This window comes from Schistocerca nitens, chromosome 5, assembly GCF_023898315.1.
Source record: "Schistocerca nitens isolate TAMUIC-IGC-003100 chromosome 5, iqSchNite1.1, whole genome shotgun sequence".
Lineage (NCBI taxonomy): Eukaryota > Metazoa > Arthropoda > Insecta > Orthoptera > Acrididae > Schistocerca > Schistocerca nitens.
This window is the reverse complement of record NC_064618.1, coordinates 510,917,082-510,937,450: the sequence shown is the minus strand read 5'-3', so window position 1 is coordinate 510,937,450 and position 20,369 is coordinate 510,917,082. Positions and strand designations below refer to the sequence as shown.

At 38.4% G+C, this 20,369-nt stretch overlaps 1 protein-coding gene across 1 annotated transcript in view; it reads left to right on the top strand.

Moving 5' to 3' along the window:
• The window catches only part of LOC126260960 (uncharacterized), a 473,264-nt gene that overhangs the window by 385,154 nt on the left and 67,741 nt on the right, over window positions 1–20,369 (top strand). The window contains exons 25-28 of the mRNA XM_049958484.1: window positions 6,107–6,244; window positions 7,385–7,528; window positions 10,124–10,224; window positions 18,218–18,302. Coding sequence (XP_049814441.1) covers window positions 6,107–6,244; window positions 7,385–7,528; window positions 10,124–10,224; window positions 18,218–18,302 — 468 coding nt within the window. The remainder of the gene's footprint in view (window positions 1–6,106; window positions 6,245–7,384; window positions 7,529–10,123; window positions 10,225–18,217; window positions 18,303–20,369) is intronic.

Below are 20,369 nucleotides of genomic sequence, written 5' to 3'. Positions count from 1 at the left end.
ATTGTGCATTTTTAACCAGATGTGTATTGGCACCTTGAAAATCACTTTTGCTCCAATAGGCAGAACTCTGCTCTAAGACAAAGACAGTGATACAAAGTTTGTGTCAGAATTATTTTTATGTCATGTATTTTAGTTGCATATATTACAGTCAACATGTCCTAATAGTACCAACAATGTATACCTCGTATATCTGATCAGAGATTTCCTTGGAAAACATGTAAGTTAACTTCTTCTTGGGAGTTCTGCTGGATATAGTTTCAACAAATCTCATTGCAAAAAATTCATATAGTGTCAGTGATTATATCCAGCTGAGTACCTTAGAGTCACTTGAAAATAGCAGCAAGCCTTACTGCTGGAAATACATGCAACACCAGTCTCTACATATGGCTGAACACCCAAGAATTTCAATTTCAGTTAAATGTATAGCAGAACATCCGAGAATTTAAATAAAATGTATAACTCAGTAGCAGGAGGTATCTCCAGTTTTGTCAGGCAACTAGAGAGGGCCATAATAAAGTTGTGTAGAATGAACTGGAATCGTTGTTGGTAGACGTTATGTTGGATAATACTGATACAAGAAACTTGGGCTTGATGTGTACCTTTCAGTTGTTTCCATATTCAAGTTCTGAGTGGGGACTGAAGGGCATAGGGCAATGACAGCTGACAACTTGTTTTAAGACACTACTATCTTCACCTCATTTAGATATGGAAGCAAAAATAAATGTTTTGTCTAAGATTAGCAATCATATATTAACAGCAATGTGCCTTAATAATTTATATTTGTATTTAAAATAAAAATATCTTAAATTTTGGAGTTCAACATGGCCCTATGCATATTCACTCCTCAAAAACTTTAAAGCTTGCTAATCATACTAGCTAATGAATCTGACATCAATGTCAACAGTGCAAGACATAGCTCAAATGATAGTTGAGAGAGCCTACAGCTGGTTCACAATGAAAGTTTAAATCTTAACCTCATAAAAAGCTGTCTCTATAATCCTCTGATTGTCATAATTGAAAATTCATGCAGAAGTCCCAGATTTGATTTCCAGTTATCAAACTGGCTTTTTCTGGCCAGAGAATGTCTGAAATGGAATGTACTCAGTCGCATGATACCAAGTGAGATGTTGCTTGCTCCGATGAATGGCATCAAAATTACAAGCCACCAAAACAGCCTTGGATACAATGTGAAGCTTAAAAAGAAATAACTGTCATTTGCTGAAGCAGGAATAGACTTTAAAGCTCATGCACTAATAAGACACAGTGTTTAAAATTTCTAGATGTCCACCTGGATAGACAGCTAGAATTGACAAACTGCCTATTGGCTTCTGTCTCGGGTTCTTCGGCCGACGTTCATCTAATGATTTTTCTGACGTTTCACCAGCACGAGTGGCTGGCATTGTCATAGCTTCACCCTCCATTGCCGGTGGTGAACTCGAGGGTGAAGCTTTGACAATGCCAGCCACTCGTGCTGGCGAAACGTCAGAAAAATCATTAGATGAACGTCGGCCGAAGAACCCGAGACAGAAGCCAATAGGCAGTTTGTCAACAAGTGGCCACGAAAGCCTTAACAATTTTGAGCTAGAATTGAGTCAAGATTCTGGTAAAATAATAAAAAAAAGGGGATCTGAGCATATTTTGCACTTAGATGTCTTTTATATTGAGTACAGCCTGACACACTTTTATCCATTAAATATTGCCTCAACAGTCTAAGTGGTGCTAGATGATGATAAATAAGTAAAACTGATGACACTGTTGCGGCTGTCCCTTATGCTGACCCATGACCAATAGGATGAACCATGTGAGATGAGTATTGCAATGATCTGATTCCATGGATGCAAAATCCTTCCCCTTTAACCAGCTCATATTAGGCACAGAAGAGGCCAAGAGGTTACTGTTGAGATCTCCACCTGTGGCCCACTGATGATGAGTGACATGTCCTCTGCTGCTTACTGAGCAAGCATGGTGAGGTAGTTGAAAACAGTTTGGGTATATCCAGGGATGGTGATAGAGTTTCTCCCTCCATTTGTTCCCAAACATTGTCCAGTGGATGCTCTGTGTGCCGAGTCAGTGATTATTACGAGTGTTCTTCACACTTCTCGAAATTGTACACTGGAAATATTGTTATGTAGTGCTGGTGATACACAGGAATTGACTCCTACTGTGACAACATAGCCTTAATGGGCTATTGTGGTCGCTGCTGCTCTTGGTGATAAGTGATGTAGCCATTTGCAATTTTTAAAGGTGACCAGCTTCTACACTAAATTCCCTACACATTTACACATGTGTCCAAAGCTGCTATAAATTCTTGAGTGAGGATATTTTCCTGCATGAGACTACTGTATTTGAAGTAATCACATTATTCCATTATTAGTGATTTGCTAATTTTGTCCCATTGTGAATGTTCAAGATTCCTGGTAGTTATAACTTGATATGTAAGCAACTGAGATGTGAATTGTTTTTATATTCTCCTATATGTTTGAGAAAAAGCACAAAACACTTGAAGACAGACACTGTATTCAGTTGCTGAGTGTGCCTTGCAGAGTTTGCCTTGAAGCATTTTGTACTTTTTCTCAAAAACTTCTATAGTCAGTGGAGGAACAAAAACAGTGACCACTGGAACCCATGTAAGTAACGAAGTGCATCTAATTCACTTTCTGAGTCTTCATATAGCATGTCCATCAGTACCTTCTGATATACACTGCCTGATGAAAAGAGTGGAACACCATCACAGGTTAAGACACATGTGATGTTATTGCAGTATTTACATGTTGCCAAGATTATTTTGGTCATGCTGCAGAAGTTTCATTCAGAAGCCTTTACACATAGGTTGCTATGGCCTTTGAACACTACCTTTCCTGCCATCCTTCAGACTCCAAACCCACAACATCATATCTTATACACCTTACCAACTTTATCCTAACACACAGCTTCTTCTCTTTCGAAGGAAAAGTGTACAGACAAATCTGTGGCACAACCACGGGTACCACGTGGTACTCTCCTATGCCATCCTGTTTACGGGCCATCCAGAGATAACTTTCCTAGCCTCCCAAAACCCTAAACCTCAGATGTGGTTCAGATTGATTAATGATATCTTCATGATGTGGACTCAGGGTCAAGGCACCATATTCTCATTCCTTCACAACCTCAACAATTTCTCTCCCATCTGTGTCACCTGTTCCTCCTTAACCATATGTACCACTTTCCTGGATGTTGACTTCCTCCTTTCTGATAGCTTTATCTACACCTCCGTAGACATTAAACCCACCAACCCCCAATAGTACCTTGCATTTAGTCTGTTACCATCCCTTCCACACCAAAAAAAAATCCCTCCCATAGGGCCTTGCCACCTGGGGTGCTGCATATGCAGTGATAACATCGCCTTAACCAATATGCTGAAGGTTTCACCAAGGCCTTCACAGGCAGGCACAATCCCCCAGACTAGTTCATAAACATATCTCCCATGCCATTTCCCCACACATTCCTATCTTCCCACCACCCCCAAGAATCAACTACAAAGGAATGACCCATTCATCACCCAATACTACCTCAGACTGCAACAATTGAACCACACCTTTTCTCAGTGCTTTGATTATCTATCATCATTCCCTAAAATGAGGAACATTGTACCAAAGATCCTGCCTGCCCCTCCTAAAGTGGTGTTCCATCACCAATTCCACCTTCACAACAGTCTAGTCCATCCCTGTGCCACTTCCGATCCTAATCTCTTGCCACCAGGATCATATTGCTGTGGAAGACCCAGGTGCATGACCTGCCCAATCCACCCACCCAGTACTTCCTATTCCAGTCCTGTCACAGGCTTATCCTACCCCATCAGAGACTAGGCCGCTTGGCCACCTGTGAAACTAGTCAGCGCATATACCAACTCTACTTCAATCATTGCACAGCTTTTTTTCATGTATATGATTACTTACCAGCTGTCCACAATAACCTACTGCCCCAAACTCTCCAACCAACAGTTTCCACCCCCTTTGCCCTACACCTCCTACCTGTTCATGTCCTCTCACCCTCATTCTGTGCCACTCTCTGCCAACACACCAATCCGTCATTCCCCTCCCCTGCTCATCTCTTTTTTCACCCTATCATCACCCCCCCCCCCCTCCACATCACAGCCCCCAGATACTGTGCCTGCCAGGCTTATCATGATCATGCCTCCATATAGTCCCTGCACTCTCCAGTAGACAGTGCTGTTTTCTCACTTCACCCATACCCTGCTAACACTCCCCCTTCCACACCTGGCCCACTCCAGATTGCTACTTTCATTCAACTTGACAGTTGCTTTCTGGTGCTCTCTGCCAGAGATGGCGGTCATGTGTCCATGAGGTGTGCTTGCTTGTGTGAAGGCATGAGTGTTTTCTTCTCTAAAAAAAGCTTTGGCCAAAAGCTAAATGTGTAACAGTCTTTTCATTGTTTCTGTCTGCACGTCAGTATGTCATATTAGCAGTAAGTAGCAAATTTCATTTTCCTTATATTTAAATTTTCTGCATCATCGCTAAATTGTAGGCATACGTCTTGGTGGTTTCCTTAACTAGGTCATGTTCGATTTAATCCCCTGTCCATAATTAATTTAGGTAGTGCTCTGTCTCTAAAGATTTTGATATAAATGCAAACATTCCTTTCTTTTTAGATAACACGGGACTTTTTATAGTTTAATTTGTGTGGCTAGAAAGAGGAGGAAAAAGTGTAGTGCATGATATTCATGCACTACAAGTGATTGTGTGATAGGCGGACCAGTTGTCTTTCTGACAAAGAAACACCACGAACTTAACCTCATACTTTAAGGGGGGGGGGGGGGGGAACTGCACCATAATTCTGACAGTACGTAGTTATGATGATCTGGAAGTAAAGATTTTAAACTTTTTTGTGCTCTGGTTGTTTCTAAGTTCTACCCAGCTCTGGTTGTTTGTCACTCACTCTGCCCCGCGGCAACTGCCTAATCCTTGAATACAAACTACTGTATGGTGGAGTGAGTAAGAGTTTGTGAAATATTGTGGGGCAGAGTGAGTGACAAACAACCAGTATGCATGCAAGTTTAATAAGAATTGTACTTTTGGAAGAATGGTTCAAATGGCTCTGCACACTATGGGACTTAACATCTGAGGTCATCAGAACTTAGAACTACTTAAACCTAACTAACCTAAGGACATCACACACATCCATACCAAAGGCAGGATTCGAACCTGCGACCGTAGCGGTCGCACAGTTACAGATTTAAGCGCCTAGAACAGCTCAGCCACAGCGCCCGGCACTTTCGGAACATTGTGACTGCGAACTGTCAGAATTATGTCCCAGATTTCTACAGAGGATCAGTTGCTGTGGCAGATATCTTGCAAGTGTGCTTTTCCCTCCATAAAATATGAGTTCAAGCTGGAGACATTTCCTCCGAATAAGGGAATCAGAATAACTAAATAGTCCTGGAATATATGACATGACATGGATGGTTACATATCACAAAAAGTATTTTTTTGCCATTCCGTAGGGTAGCCAGTATGTACAGATGTACTAAAACTGGCATAATTATGGTGTAGATTATGTCATGGGATGTCTTCACCTAAATTTAAATTGCAGAAATGCACCTAATATACTGATGATATTTTATGAACAAATATTTCCGGGTTCTTTTTTTTAATTTTTTATTACTATTATTGTAACTTCACAAATAAAGTTAAGTGAGTTAGAACAGTTCAAATGTTTGACTACAGGACAGTGTCTTCAGCTGTCCAATAAAAAAGCTGTTGGTGTCATTTTGTGTAACTCTGCTGTAAAACTCAAGTCAGTCAAAGTTCTTTCTAGCCATTCTTCACTAAATTGCAAATTTATATTTGTTGTTTTGACTTCATGGTCAGTGTTCAGCAGAGCTTACAGGAAAAAATGTAGTTAATCTTTAGTAAAATTCCATCATTTAATTTGATGTGATAATATTTTAATCTTTTTCATTATTCCAACCTAAACCTCTGCATTGTGTGGTAATCAACTGTAGTTCCATTACAAATATTCATTCTGAAGTGATTTGTTTAAATGTTACCATACATAACAAGGTGTCTTATGATTATTAGCATTGTAAACTACATCACTTTCTTTGTAGGTGATCTTTATAATGAAGAGCAGCTCTTAAATTGGCTACTCACACAAAAAGACCCTTCAGGAGAAGTAATTGAAGCAGTTGAAGGGGAAGAACTTCAGAAACTTATAAAAGAATCTGACTCACTTGCTGTCTACTTCTGTGAGTATCCAGTTACCTTCAACAGTTATTCAAAAATATTATTGATCAAAGTTTTTGCTATAAATAAATATTTCTTTCTGCACATGAAGTAATCAAAAGTGATATTATGATTGCTTGTGTTAAAATAATGGTCCTACCAATTGATCTTTATCTCACTAAGTCATTATGCGATCACTACAAATTAACTCTTGAATTTAACAATAAGCTTCAGCTCAATACAAACAAGGCTAAAGTATGTTCAAATGTAAACATGATACTATAGCTTCAATAACACTGTAAAAGCTTTCTGATAATTAATGCTATCTCCTTCTTTGCAGTCAGATGCCATTTTCTCAGCTTTAGCTTCTTATTTTCTTTACTACTTTGTTATATTTTCTTTTTCTCCTTAAAGAAGTCACTCCTCTGCCCAGCCCTTTCTCAGGCTTGAGTGATGTAAATGAATAATTTGTTATCAAGGTTAGTAAAAACACTTACATTTATATGTGGTAATAGGAGGAGCCACTTTTGTGCTAGCAGTCTATTCCCAGTACTACACCATTACATTGGCTGTGATTGTGATTATGATAAACTGATGTAGTGGAAACAGTACATGACTTGAGTGATAGATGCAAAAACACACACAAAATGACAGACCTGTCAGTGAACAACAAAAGAGAGTGTAGCAGCCATTTGAGTAACTAAAACTATTCTGCAAGCAAGAATAATAAAAAGTAGATTTGAAAGTGTGATTAGGCAGTTGTTAGTGCCCTGGTTATTGTAATGTACTGCCTGATTCAGTAAGCACAAAAAAAAAAAAAAAATCCACATCATCCCACATCCTTTCTTTAAATATTGGATGACACACACAGCATTATACTGATGTTCACTACAGCAATTGGGCCACTGTTTTCTCCTGGCCTCCATCAGAAAATAAAAACATTTAAAATGGAAGATTTTGTTTTAAAATCAAAGCACATAAAATACTCAAAAGTAAGTATTTTCATAGCCAGTGAAATAGAGAATATAACTATATTTGCATAATTTCATTGGTTATTTAGTCTGCACCTACAAAATTGTATTTAAAATTGAGTTGAACATTTCAGAAAATCCAACTGACAGAATAGTTTTGCTGTCCTTCTTTACTGTGTGAAACTGTCCTAGGGAACCAGACACTGTGTGAACTTTGCAATACGAAGCTATATCGCAAACTGCGACAAAAGAAAGAAACCAATCATCATGCTGAACATCAAGGGGGTATCGAAGGGGCAGAAGGAAGTCATACTGGGCCTGAGACAACCTCTGATGGTATCTTGTGTCCCACTGCTCTCCTATTAGCAAAAATGCAATAGCTATCAAAATGATAACCACAACCGTTTTCTTTGTAATCCTATTGATTATTATCTTTCCTTTTCATATTACTTGTATAAATTTTAACAATATAACATAGATTTACCATGTAAGAGTAAGAAAGCTCTTCCTTATGATCCTTGTCAATTCATTCTTTTCTACATTGCAAGTAACAATAATTTTGACTGGATTTCATTTCCACATTAATATTAATTTCACTTATGTGGTTATCTTTTTGTTGAAGTACTCATTATTTAGCATGGGTACTATGTTAGCTTAGCCCTTGTGTGTGAAACTGAATGGTGTAATTTTTGGCATCTCTATTTACAGGTTTTTGTAGACCAGTCAAAGCATGAGCTAGACCGATTTTATGTGATGATGCGTATCTTACACAGTGTGAATGATATTATTCTAACCGTAGAATGTTGTGATAGGACCTTGTCAGTTCAAATAGCATATTTTGTATGTGATATTTTCTAAAGCATTGGTTCTAAACCATTAAAAGATTTATCACTGAATATGTAGAGTGGCTAAATTATATATTTCTCCTCTAGGCGACTGTTAAAAGTAGAAAATATGTCCATGGTTGCTGCATCTGCATTTCATTGTACAGTTCCTATGTAGATTGAGAACCGTTTCTTCTTTATATATTTAATTTGTAGTTGCATGTAAAAGCATAGGCCTGGTAAAAACAAGAAGACTGATTATGAGATCCCTCTAAGACAGTAGACTGTTTGTGAAAGAGAATGCTCTTGGGATGGTGTTTTTGTTTTAGCAAAGCATATGTGTTTTAGTTTTAATTTTTAATTTATGGTAATAGATTTTCAGTGATTTATTTATTCCGTTTTAATTTTAAACTCATGAAATGGAAGTACTCTGGGAGGAACTGCAATTTAAAAATTCCATGTAATCAGTTCTTCATGTTTTGTGTGAATAACGTAATAAACTTTGAATATTACAGTAATATTCAAAAAGACGAACCCTACTTAATTAACTTCTGTTTCATGAAATATAAATTGTGTGTGAATCATGTGCATAGTGTTGAGAAAGAGGGGATCTAAAGTTTTGATTACCACCGTTAGAGCATTGATTGTCGCATAAACAACTGCCAGAGCACTTATGCCAACAGTAAGCCAGTGAGTAAGATGGCTAACATGCAGCATGAAGTTTTCTATGTTCCTGAGTTTGGGAGATGTGAGTTGCAGTTTCATTACAGAGAGTATTTTATCTCTAATCCAGCATTGAACACCAGCAAGGACAAACATAAGCCATTGATTTATGCACTTCCAACAAACTGGATGTTTCTGCAAAGACTAACTCACAATCTGAGTACATGTGTTAGATGAGAACCTGAGATGAATTTATGTAACGTTTCTTCACAGTCCAAAAACGTCCACCAATAAAGCTAGCAGAGAACTAGCAATACCTAAACCAACTTTATGGCAAGTTCGGAGGTGCCATTTGCTGTGCAAGCCCTGTTGCTTGCAACTTGTTCAGGCTTTTGATGAAAATGTCAAAGAAAAGCATATTGGATTTTGTGGTGACATGGTAAGGAAGATGGAGGATTTAACATTTCTGTCATGCATAATTTTTAGCAACAAAATGTTGTTTCATTTTTGTTGTAAGGTAAACTGTTAGCATTGTTTGCTCATGGTGTCTTCAAAACCTCAGGGAAACATTATAACATGAGAAAGACTCAGTGAAGCTAAATGTGCTTTGTACTCTACCCCAAAACAACGTTTATGGACCATTCTTTTTTGTAGAGGGAACTTTTAGTGGAATAATGTATCTGGACATATTGGAACAATGGTTTTTTCACCGCCTTAGCAAATGCTCACAAGATTACATTTTTAACAGGATGGAACTCTGCCCCATTGGTCTCTTGATGTCAGAGCTTTTTTGAATCAGCTCCCTTTTTCAATAGTGGCAAGGCCGTATGGGAAAAGAAGACCTCTCTCTTACTTTCTGACTGCTGGAGTCTGATCGGAAGTCATGTGCCTTTTTCTTATGGGGATTTGTAAAAGAGGTAGTTATGTTCCATCTATACCAAAACACTGGCCAATCTGCAAAACTGTATCACAGCTGTAATGAACTCAGTAACATAAGAGATGTTTCTTCATGTGTGAAGTGAGTTTGGCTACCACTTATATGTTTGCTGTCCAACAAGGAAGGGGCACATTGTTCCTTTATGACCTATGTTTGTAAACTTTAAAGTTTATGTTTTCATCTGCATATCAGGTATTCATATCAAATTTATTCCATGAAATAAAAGTTAGTTATATTTGGTACATCTATTTGAATAAGCCTGTATTATAATATTTCTCTCTATACTTTTATAATAGATTGACATCATAAATATGCCAACTATTGTACAGAATTCCATTTTATGTAATTGCATGAGTTTTGTGTCTCTCTTGATATATGAGAAACATTTGGCTGATTTTATTGCAGTAAAAAATACTGTTTGGAATGAGTCTGAAGTTTACATATGAAAATGTATATTTCATGTTGTGTCACACAAAAGCAGATATTTAAGTAAATCTATTTTTCCAGACAGTGTTGATGAGTGTGACCAATGTAAAATAATCCTTGAAGAGCTAGAGAATATTGATGATGACTGTGATCGGCATGGTATTACATTCATTAAAACTCAGGTAAATATTCTGGGATGTGATTTTAATATAGAAGCAATTAAAATGATATATCACATTTACCACAATATTCACTCATATACTTAGATAGTGATTTGCAAAAATACACTATTTCATAATGATCTCAGACTTATCAAATCATTTACAAGAATAACACAAAAAATGGCTCTGAGCACTATGGGACTTAACTTCTGAGGTCATCAGACCCCTAGAATTTAGAACTACTTAAATCTAACTAACCTAAGGACATCACACACACCCATGCCCAAGGCAAGATTCGAACCTGCGACCGTAGCGGTCATGCGTTTCCACACTGTAGCGCCTAGAATAACACAGTTTCTCAGTAAATGTATAGATTCTTGAAAGATATTGGCTGATTAGATGATTTGACATACACGCACTATCTTCTGGTAACTTGGTGTTTTGATTTTTGTTGTTATTGGCTTCTCAGCAGCCTTTTATTCAGTTTCCAAAGTGCTGAGCTGACATAATGGTGCAGTGATTAAAACATTAGACTTTTCTTTTGGATGAGTGAGATTTAATTCCTCAATATTCAAAATTTATTTATGTTGTTTACCTAAATAACTTCAGGTGAATGTTAAGACAAATTTATAAACAAAGCCACTGCCAATTTTCTGCCCCATCAGTGCCCACTCCAAGCTTATCTTCCATCTCTGCTGATCTGGGTGGTAATGGAACATTAACCCTTTAACTGCTCTGGACGTGTTAATGCGTGCACCTTTGTACCTGTCCCTGTGTGTTCTGAACATGTGTATGCGCACCACCAGTCCTTCTACCTGGTACTCTGAATGTGTCTAAGCATAAACACATTCAGAGCACACAGGGGCAGGTATAAAGGCACATGCGTTAACATGTCCAGAGCAGTTAAAGGGTTAAAATATAATCTTCTGTCATTTATAAAAATAACTGAAATTACTGTTGGAGATTTGTAGAAATCTCGAGCATCTGTCTTAGTCACATTACAAGTTCTCCACAAGATTTTGTCAATCACACTCATTGCCAACTCCAGGGGACTCCTGATGATACTGCTCGCATTGCATCCTGTGGTCCTATCGCTATCCTTGCAGCAGTGGGAGAGCTTGCAAGTGATCCTGTTGGACACTTAAGAATTTAGCAAGTTATAGATATGCCAAGAAAACATCAAATCACATGTTGTTGGAGATGTCTTGATGCAAGATATCAAGACTAAATGTATCCTAAACTATTTCTCTGTTTCTGGATGGTTTTACACTAATCCAATCATTTCACCTAGTCCTAAACATAAAGCTGCAAATAAGATCTGATAATTGAGCTGTGGAGTAACTCTTCAGGTATGAAAATGATGTTCATGTAGCAAAAGAAACAGTAAAGATAATTATAACAGACAGAGATTCATGCAGGCCACAGTTCAAATAACTAAAAATACTAACAGAACCTGTCATTTTGTATTAATGCCTTTCTCTTCTTAATGAAAAAGCAGCCATAGGCTTCAACTTGCTGATGTGCTATCCACAATTAACAAACAACGGACAGAAATAATGTACATTTAGAATACACTGGATTAAGTCAGTGTCAAAATAACATTAAATATATTTACATAACACTGTATAGTAAACGACCCATGACAGTGAAAGACTTATCATACAATTACGTTCAGAAGTATAAACAGAAATTTTTGGTCAACGGATATGTTTATAAGATAGAAAAGTTCTACAAGACTGTGGTATCCTAAATGTAACATTTTTCTGTAGAGTAAAATCTTATTCTTGTACAACTGCATAAACACGAAATACTGACTAAATATGTTCCATAACTGTGCTGTAAAACTATGATCACTACATTACCAAAAATGAGCACTGCCTTACACGAGCACTGCCTTACATGAAAATGAGAGTGACATGCTCGAAGGTCTCTCGGGCATGCTGACGGGTAGACTGGTCATTGTAGAACGAATTTTCGATGGCATAACTTGCCATCATGATCGGGTTACTCCTGTTGACTGTCAACAGGAGTAACCTGATGATGATGGCACGTTACGCCATCGAAAATTCGTTCTACAATGACCAGTCTACCTGGCTGCATGCTCGAGAGATCTTCAAGCATCTCATTCACCAGGAAAATCTACGAACACACATGAGAGTGACATGGTTTTCACCAGTTTCTGTTTGCTATTCCCCATGGCAGTCGTAGAAAACATTTCAGTGATACTGATATATCAGATTACTACAGTATTACACATGCACTGCAAAAATCTTGAGATAAGTTGGCAGTCATAAAAACTCGATTTCATTTTCAGTTCATGACTGGAGTAATTAACATAAAGGGAATGTCATGCAAGATGGAATTAGAGCAGAAAGACTTTGTCTAGAATTAATAATGTAATTAACTCAGCACATTATGAGATGAGAGTCATCATGGGAACAGTATGTCACAGAAAATTCCCAATTTACATTAGAATTAAGAATGTAATTAGTACGTATTACTGAAAAAAATGATTGTAAAGAGGCTGTTGCAGTTGAAATGAAAGAGAATGGGTTTACAGTAACAGTTGGTAATTACTACTTATTGTGATTAGTTATAGACTTTTTAAAACTTTGGCATATACAGGGTTTCTATAAAGTTGTACTACCATTTCAAACAAATAGAGATAGAGCATCGTGGTTTATTGTAATATGCCAAACTGGTGATTTGCGTTTCCAGAAATGTGGAACATTGCTTCATATGAAAACAGGCACTTTTCCAGGTAGTAATTGTAAGTATCTATGGAGGTGAACATGGACATGTGAATGCATGTCACAGAGGATGATTATTTGGTTCCAATGAATGGACTATTTGCTCTTTGTATACAAAAAGGTGGAACTACTTTATGGAGAGTTGATCTTGCTTCATGCAATCCGTGTGTTGCATCACAAATTGACTTCAGTGAAATGCAACTTGCACTCCACCAACATAGGGGGATGTCCACTTAGAGGAAGACCTATGACACTGGCTGTCTCTTTCAAGTTTCGGAACCATTGCATTATGCTTGTGTTTGCAGTGGTTCCTGGTGTCAATAATTTTACAGTAGCCTTGACATAGGTTTGGATTCCACATACCAGATGACACATTGTGACTTCTTCTGGTCTGTTGCCACTTTGATCCACTCCAAGTCAAATCAAAAACACAGCACAAAAGAGAACAAGTTTTGAGAACTGCTGAATGTTTTACAACAAACCATAATTATCTATCTAGTAGTTCCCAAGTCATGATTTTTTTTAAATACTAGCAAGACTTCATCAACACATCATCGCAGTAACTGGATATTAAAGGAAAGAAATCACTCTGAAATGCATTGTATTACTGTGATTGTCTTTTCTACTTCTTTGCTAGTTTCTCAGTGGTTTACTTGAAAGTACAGGGTGTTTCAAAAATGACCGGTATATTTGAAACGGCAATAAAAACTAAACGAGCAGCGATAGAAATACACCGTTTGTTGCAATATGCTTGGGACAACAGTACATTTTCAGGCGGACAAACTTTCGAAATTACAGTAGTTACAATTTTCAACAACAGATGGCGCTGCAAGTGATGTGAAAGATATAGAAGACAACGCAGTCTGTGGGTGCGCCATTCTGTACGTCGTCTTTCTGCTGTAAGCGTGTGCTGTTCACAACGTGCAAGTGTGCTGTAGACAACATGGTTTATTCCTTAGAACAGAGGCTTTTTCTGGTGTTGGAATTCCACCACCTATTACACAGTGTTGTTGCAACAAGACGAAGTTTTCAACGGAGGTTTAATGTAACCAAAGGACCGAAAAGCGATACAATAAAGGATCTGTTTGAAAAATTTCAACGGACTGGGAACTTGACGGATGAATGTGCTGGAAAGGTAGGGCGACCGCGTACGGCAACCACAGAGGGCAACGTGCTGCTAGTGCAGCAGGTGATCCAACAGCGGCCTCGGGTTTCCGTTCGCCGTGTTGCGGCTGCGGTCGAAATGACGCCAACGTCCACGTATCGTCTCATGCGCCAGAGTTTACACCTCTATCCATACAAAATTCAAACGCGGCAACCCCTCAGCGCCGCTACCATTGCTGCACGAGAGACATTCGCTAACGATACAGTGCACAGGATTGATGACGGTGATATGCATGTGGGCAGCATTTGGTTTACTGACGAAGCTTATTTTTACCTGGACGGCTTCGTCAATAAACAGAACTGGCGCATATGGGGAACCGAAAATCCCCATGTTGCAGTCCCATCATCCCTGCATCCTCAAAAAGTACTGGTCTGGGCTGCCATTTCTTCCAAAGGAATCATTGGCCCATTTTTCAGATCCGAAACGATTACTGCATCACGCTATCTGGACATTCTTCGTGAATTTGTGGCGGTACAAACTGCCTTAGACGACACTGCGAACACCTCGTGGTTTATGCAAGATGGTGCCCGGCCACATCGCACGGCCGACGTCTTTAATTTCCTGAATGAATATTTCGATGATCGTGTGATTGCTTTGGGCTATCCGAAACATACAGGAGGCGGCGTGGATTGGCCTCCCTATTCGCCAGACATGAACCCCTGTGACTTCTTTCTGTGGGGACACTTGAAAGACCAGGTGTACCGCCAGAATCCAGAAACAATTGAACAGCTAAAGCAGTACATCTCATCTGCATGTGAAGCCATTCCGCCAGACACGTTGTCAAAGGTTTCGGGTAATTTCATTCAGAGACTACGCCATATTATTGCTACACATGGTGGATATGTGGAAAATATCGTACTATAGAGTTTCCCAGACCGCAGCGCCATCTGTTGTTGAAAATTGTAACTACTGTAATTTCGAAAATTTGTCTGCCCGAAAATGTACTGTTGTCCCAAGCATATTGCAACAAACGGTGTATTTCTATCGCTGCTCGTTTAGTTTTTATTGCCGTTTCAAATATACCAGTCATTTTTGAAACACCCTGTAAATATATCAAAAAGAAGTCACAGACCACATATTTTATGTAACTGTTTGATTCATATGTTATTTTCAAAGGTTGATAATCAGTTTTTTTTTTAATTTCAAAAATAGGGAAGTAGTTTTTGTAATAGTGAAAGCTTATTACATTTTGAATCTTTGATCCCAGCTGTCTGTAGTAACACATAATATATTATCTTTGTCAAATTAACTGTGTGTTTATTGTATATAATTTTTTATAAAATATTGAAGGTAATTAATGCAGAAGGCCAAAACATATATTGTGCAAGCAATGTTCGAATTCATAGAAATATCTGAAAAAGGAAAAGACCTTTTCCATACCTTCAGGAAGAGAAGTTTGAGTTTAACTGTGGGCATTTATGCACGCTTAAGGAGAGATTCACCTGATATTAAAGAAAACAAATCATTCTGGAACACTGACACATAATCAAAGCAGCAAAATGTGAACTGTGACTTTGCAAATCAATTTAGGGCTGAGCCTTGCTGTCCCAACTTTTGTTTGGTGTTGAGACATTTCAGCTACCACAGTGTAAAGAGGTTTCTGCCTAGCATACACATGCCACCCTCCTTGCTTCTAGATAATGTTGTATCATAATTTAAAATATTTAGATTATACGAACACTATATTCGTAGTCTTGGAAAGAGAGATCATGAATGTGTTAGCACACTGCTAGATTCTTTTTCTGAAAGAAGACCGGGGATGCAGTGTTCTTACTCATCCCAACAGGTAATAATCAATTCACCATTGTCAGTGGCTTAAGCTCATATTTCAAAACACACAATAAATAGGACTGAAATTTAACCAAGTTCATAGGGGTGAAATGTTATGGTCAAGATCTCTTCATTACAATCTGCCATAAATGTTTCTCTCTAGTGTGATCAGAAAATGTTTCTTACGGATCACTCCAATTTAATGATTTTAAATGGTGAATGCTAGTTAGCAATTGATATTATACATTAAAAAATTAAATAATAGAAAATTTTTGAAAATAAATGCTAAGTTTAAGTCTTTTCCACATAACAAAAGCTGGAAATTATGTTATTGAATAGCTGGAGCTTAAATGAGATGGCATCAGCATAACAGCATTCTTGAAGAGTGTGAGTTCAACTTATGTGAAATGATATATACTATTATATATCTAAAAACAAAGATGATGTGACTTACCAAACAAAAGCGCTGGCAGGTCGATAGACACACAAACAAACACAAACATACACACAAAATTCGAGCTTTCGCAACCAACGTTTGGTTCATCAGGAAAGAGGGAAAGACGAAAGGATGTGGGTTTTAAGGGAGAGGGTAAGGAGTCATTCCAATCACAGGAGTGGAAAGACTTACCTTAGGGGGAAAAAAGGACAGGTATACACTTGCACACACACCCATATCCAACCACACATACACAGACACAAGCAGACATTTGTAAAGGCAAAGAGTTTCAGCAGAGATGTCAGTCGAGGCAGAAGTACAGAGGCAAAGATGTTGTTGAAAGACAGGTGAGGTATGAGCGGCGGCAACTTGAAATTAGCGGAGGTTGAGGCCTGTCGGATAACGAGAAGAGGGGATATACTGAAGGGCAAGTTCCCATCTCCAAAGTTCTGACAGGTTGGTGTTAGTGGGAAGTATCCAGATAACCTGGATGGTGTAACACTGTGCCAAGATGTGCTAGCCGTGCACCAAGGCATGTTTAGCCACAGGGTGATCCTCATTACCAACAAACACTGTCTGCCTGTGTCCATTCATGTGAACCTCCCACAGAAGAACCACAAAAGTGCCCCACTTGTGACAGGATACTTTCCGGGACTGGATCAGACTCTAAATGTGGCTCTCCAGCAGGGATACGACTTCCTCAAATCCTGCCCTGAAATGAGATCCATCCTTCATGAAATCCTCCCCTCTCCACCAAGAGTGTCTTTCCGCCATCCACCTAACCTTCGTAACCTCTTAGTTCATCCCTATGAAATCCCCAAACCACCTTCCCTACCCTCTGGCTCCTACCCTTGTAACCGCACCCGGTGTAAAACCTTTCCCATGCACCCTCCCACCACCACCTACTCCAGTCCTGTAACCCGGAATGTGTACACTATCAAAGGTAGAGCCACGTGTGAAAGCACCCACGTGATTTACCAACTGACCTGCCTACACTGTGAAGCTTTCTATCTGGGAATGACCAGCAACAAACTGTCCATTCACATGAATGGACACAGGCAGACAGTGTTTGTTGGTAATGAGGATCACCATGTGGCTAAACATGCCTTGGTGCACGGCCAGCACATCTTGGCACAGTGTTACACCATCCGGGTTATCTGGATACTTCCCACTAACACCAACCTATCAGAACTCCGGAGATAGGAACTTGCCGTTCAGTATATCCTCTCTTCTCGTTATCCGCCAGGCCTCAACCTCTGCTAATTTCAAGTTGCCACTGCTCATACCTCACCTGTCTTTCAACAACATCTTTGCCTCTGTACTTCTGCCTCGACTGACATCTCTACCGAAACTCTTTGCCTTTACAAATGTCTGCTTGTGTCTGTGTATGTGCGGTTGGATATGGGTGTGTGTGTGTGCGAGTGTATACCTGTCCTTTTTTCCCCCTAAGGTAAGTCTTTCCGCCCCCGGGATTGGAATGACTCCTTACCCTCTCCCTTAAAACCCACATCCTTTTGTCTTTCCCTCTCCTTCCCTCTTACCGATGAAGCAACTGTTGGTTGCGAAAGCTTGAATTTTGTGTGTATGTTTGTGTTTGTTTGTGTGTCTATCGACCTGCCAGCGCTTTCGTTTGGTAAGTTACATCATCTTTGTTTTTCGATATATTTTTCCCACGTGGAATGTTTCCCTCTATTATATCGATATATACTATTAGTTTAACAAAACTGGAAAAAAAAGAAATGTGGTGAAAATATGTATCAAACAATTTAATGATTTTCTTTTACCAATGTTCTGCTGTCATGTTTGGTCTGGTGAATACAGTTTTTTTTTTACTCATAATGTTTGTGTGTGTCATTAAGTGGTTTTTATTATGTACCTTTCTTATTTTTATAGGACGCTACTGTAGCAGAAGAGTATGGCGTATCAGATTTTCCTTCCTTGGTCTATTTTGAGCGCGCAATACCAAATGTTTTTGAAGGTATGTATTACAGGTGACTATGATTTCATTTTATTTACATTGACAGACTCATATCTCAGTATAAACATCCAACATGATGAAATGTTTGAACATATTTGATTAATGAAATTTGTGACATTATTAATGTAGCTATTATTATTTTATAGCTGTCACAATATACAAGAATATTTTAACATCATATACTGTGGTTTTAAACCCATTACTTTGTTTATAAAATAGTTATATTGTGTATGCCAGTTTGAACATCTACTTTACAAAGTTTATTTTATTACCTCAAACAATTTAAAATAAACTCTGTTTGAAAATCTTAAAGTACTCATGAATGACAAAAACTTAACACAAAATTAACTACCTTGTATAAAGAAAACTAAAGAAGAAGAAGCTACCTCATGTTCCTTGTTGTTGGGCACTTAGGGTTCCTATTTTGCATGAAGTCCAGTGGAAATTAATTAAAGTTTTACTATTTGTCTTGTTATCATTGGTTTCTTCTTATCAGGAAGCATATGTTCAGAAACTGCCCTTTGTTGGTGCTAAAAGTTTAGGATTACAGGATTTCATTTAGTTCATGAATTGTAGTATTTGTAATTAAGTAATAGAAGTTTGATGCAGTCACATGGTTTATTTGATGTGCTAAACATGCCTCTACAATAATAATATGTTGCCTAGCGCTAGTACACTCAGATTCATCCATCTGCTACCACTACTAGACTGCAAGATGGATGAGTGATTTGTAAGATTCTTCATTGCTTTGTAAAACAAGCTAAGTAGGAAAGTCTTTAACATATGATATTAATATCACTGTGAAGGCTGCTCCACTCTAGCCTTTGTATCACTTTCTTATAAAATAAAGTTTTCTTTCTGGTTTGTTGATGCCTCTAACTCACTGCTTATAAGTCCATGGTAGGTGACTGAATACCTGGCTCTGGAAATTCTTCCTCCCGCATTCTGCTGCTAGCTGCTGGAAAAGGGCCAGATGGGAAAACCACTACTGGGAGTGCATCAGTCCAACAAATCACAGGCACAGTATCATGGTATGGCATCGGTGGACAGTAGTGGGCAGGAATGATGATGGTATGGTCTGTGGCATTGGCATTGATGTTTGCTGACAAAGATAGACAGCATGACTTCTTGTACCATTTAGGCTTCATCAGCAGCAACTTGATCAGATCATGAAACATAATCCCCAAATGTGTGAATATTTTGCAATAAACTTGCAACACTTTTCTGTAATGAAAAGGGTTAGTGATTCGCATGGTTATGCAGATCTCATTTTCTATCCTCTGTCCTACATAACACACACTTTCATATGCCTAATAAGAATATAAATACATAACTTTCTATTACACAGCATATTTACAGTTCATCATTTGTATACATGTAAATATGTGTAACTTCAGGTAATATGTTTTATTCAGGGGTTTTGCTAATGCATCAACTTTCCCATGTGATTCAATTGGTCAGACACTTTGTTTATATTTCAGTTCCAGACACAGTCTTCTCTGTACGACGAAATGTTGCTCTTATCCGTTTGTAAACTACCTGCTCCAATAATTCAGGCAGTCTGCATGGAAATAACCACACTGTTGCTTAACTGTCAGTAGTCAGTTGGTATGTGCTGAGTCCACGTGCTTCTGTATCACATGTGAATACTAAACACTTGCTCACTGCCCATCTGCACTTCCTTACTTATGGTTCATTACCTATCTGCACCAGTTCGGTTTGCCCACAGTGAGTAAGTAGTCATCAGGCATGTGCCTAGTAACTGATGTGCTGACAGTTTTCTTAAATGCATACAACTTCATGCATTTGTAAAAATATTGAAGATCTAAGTGAAGGTGCACATTTGTCAATTGGTACAATTTCCATCAGTTTCATAATTGGATATGATTCACCTCTTCTACATTTATTCAGTTCTTTACTTTTCTGGCAAATAACAGATTTTCTCAAAGTGTTTTGTATTTGCCTTCATATGTTGTTGAAGCAGTAGTTCTCAGCTAACTTTTTCATACACTTAAGCGCATCATACTGCCCCCAACTGTAATGGGGATACCAAACCAATTTCTCATG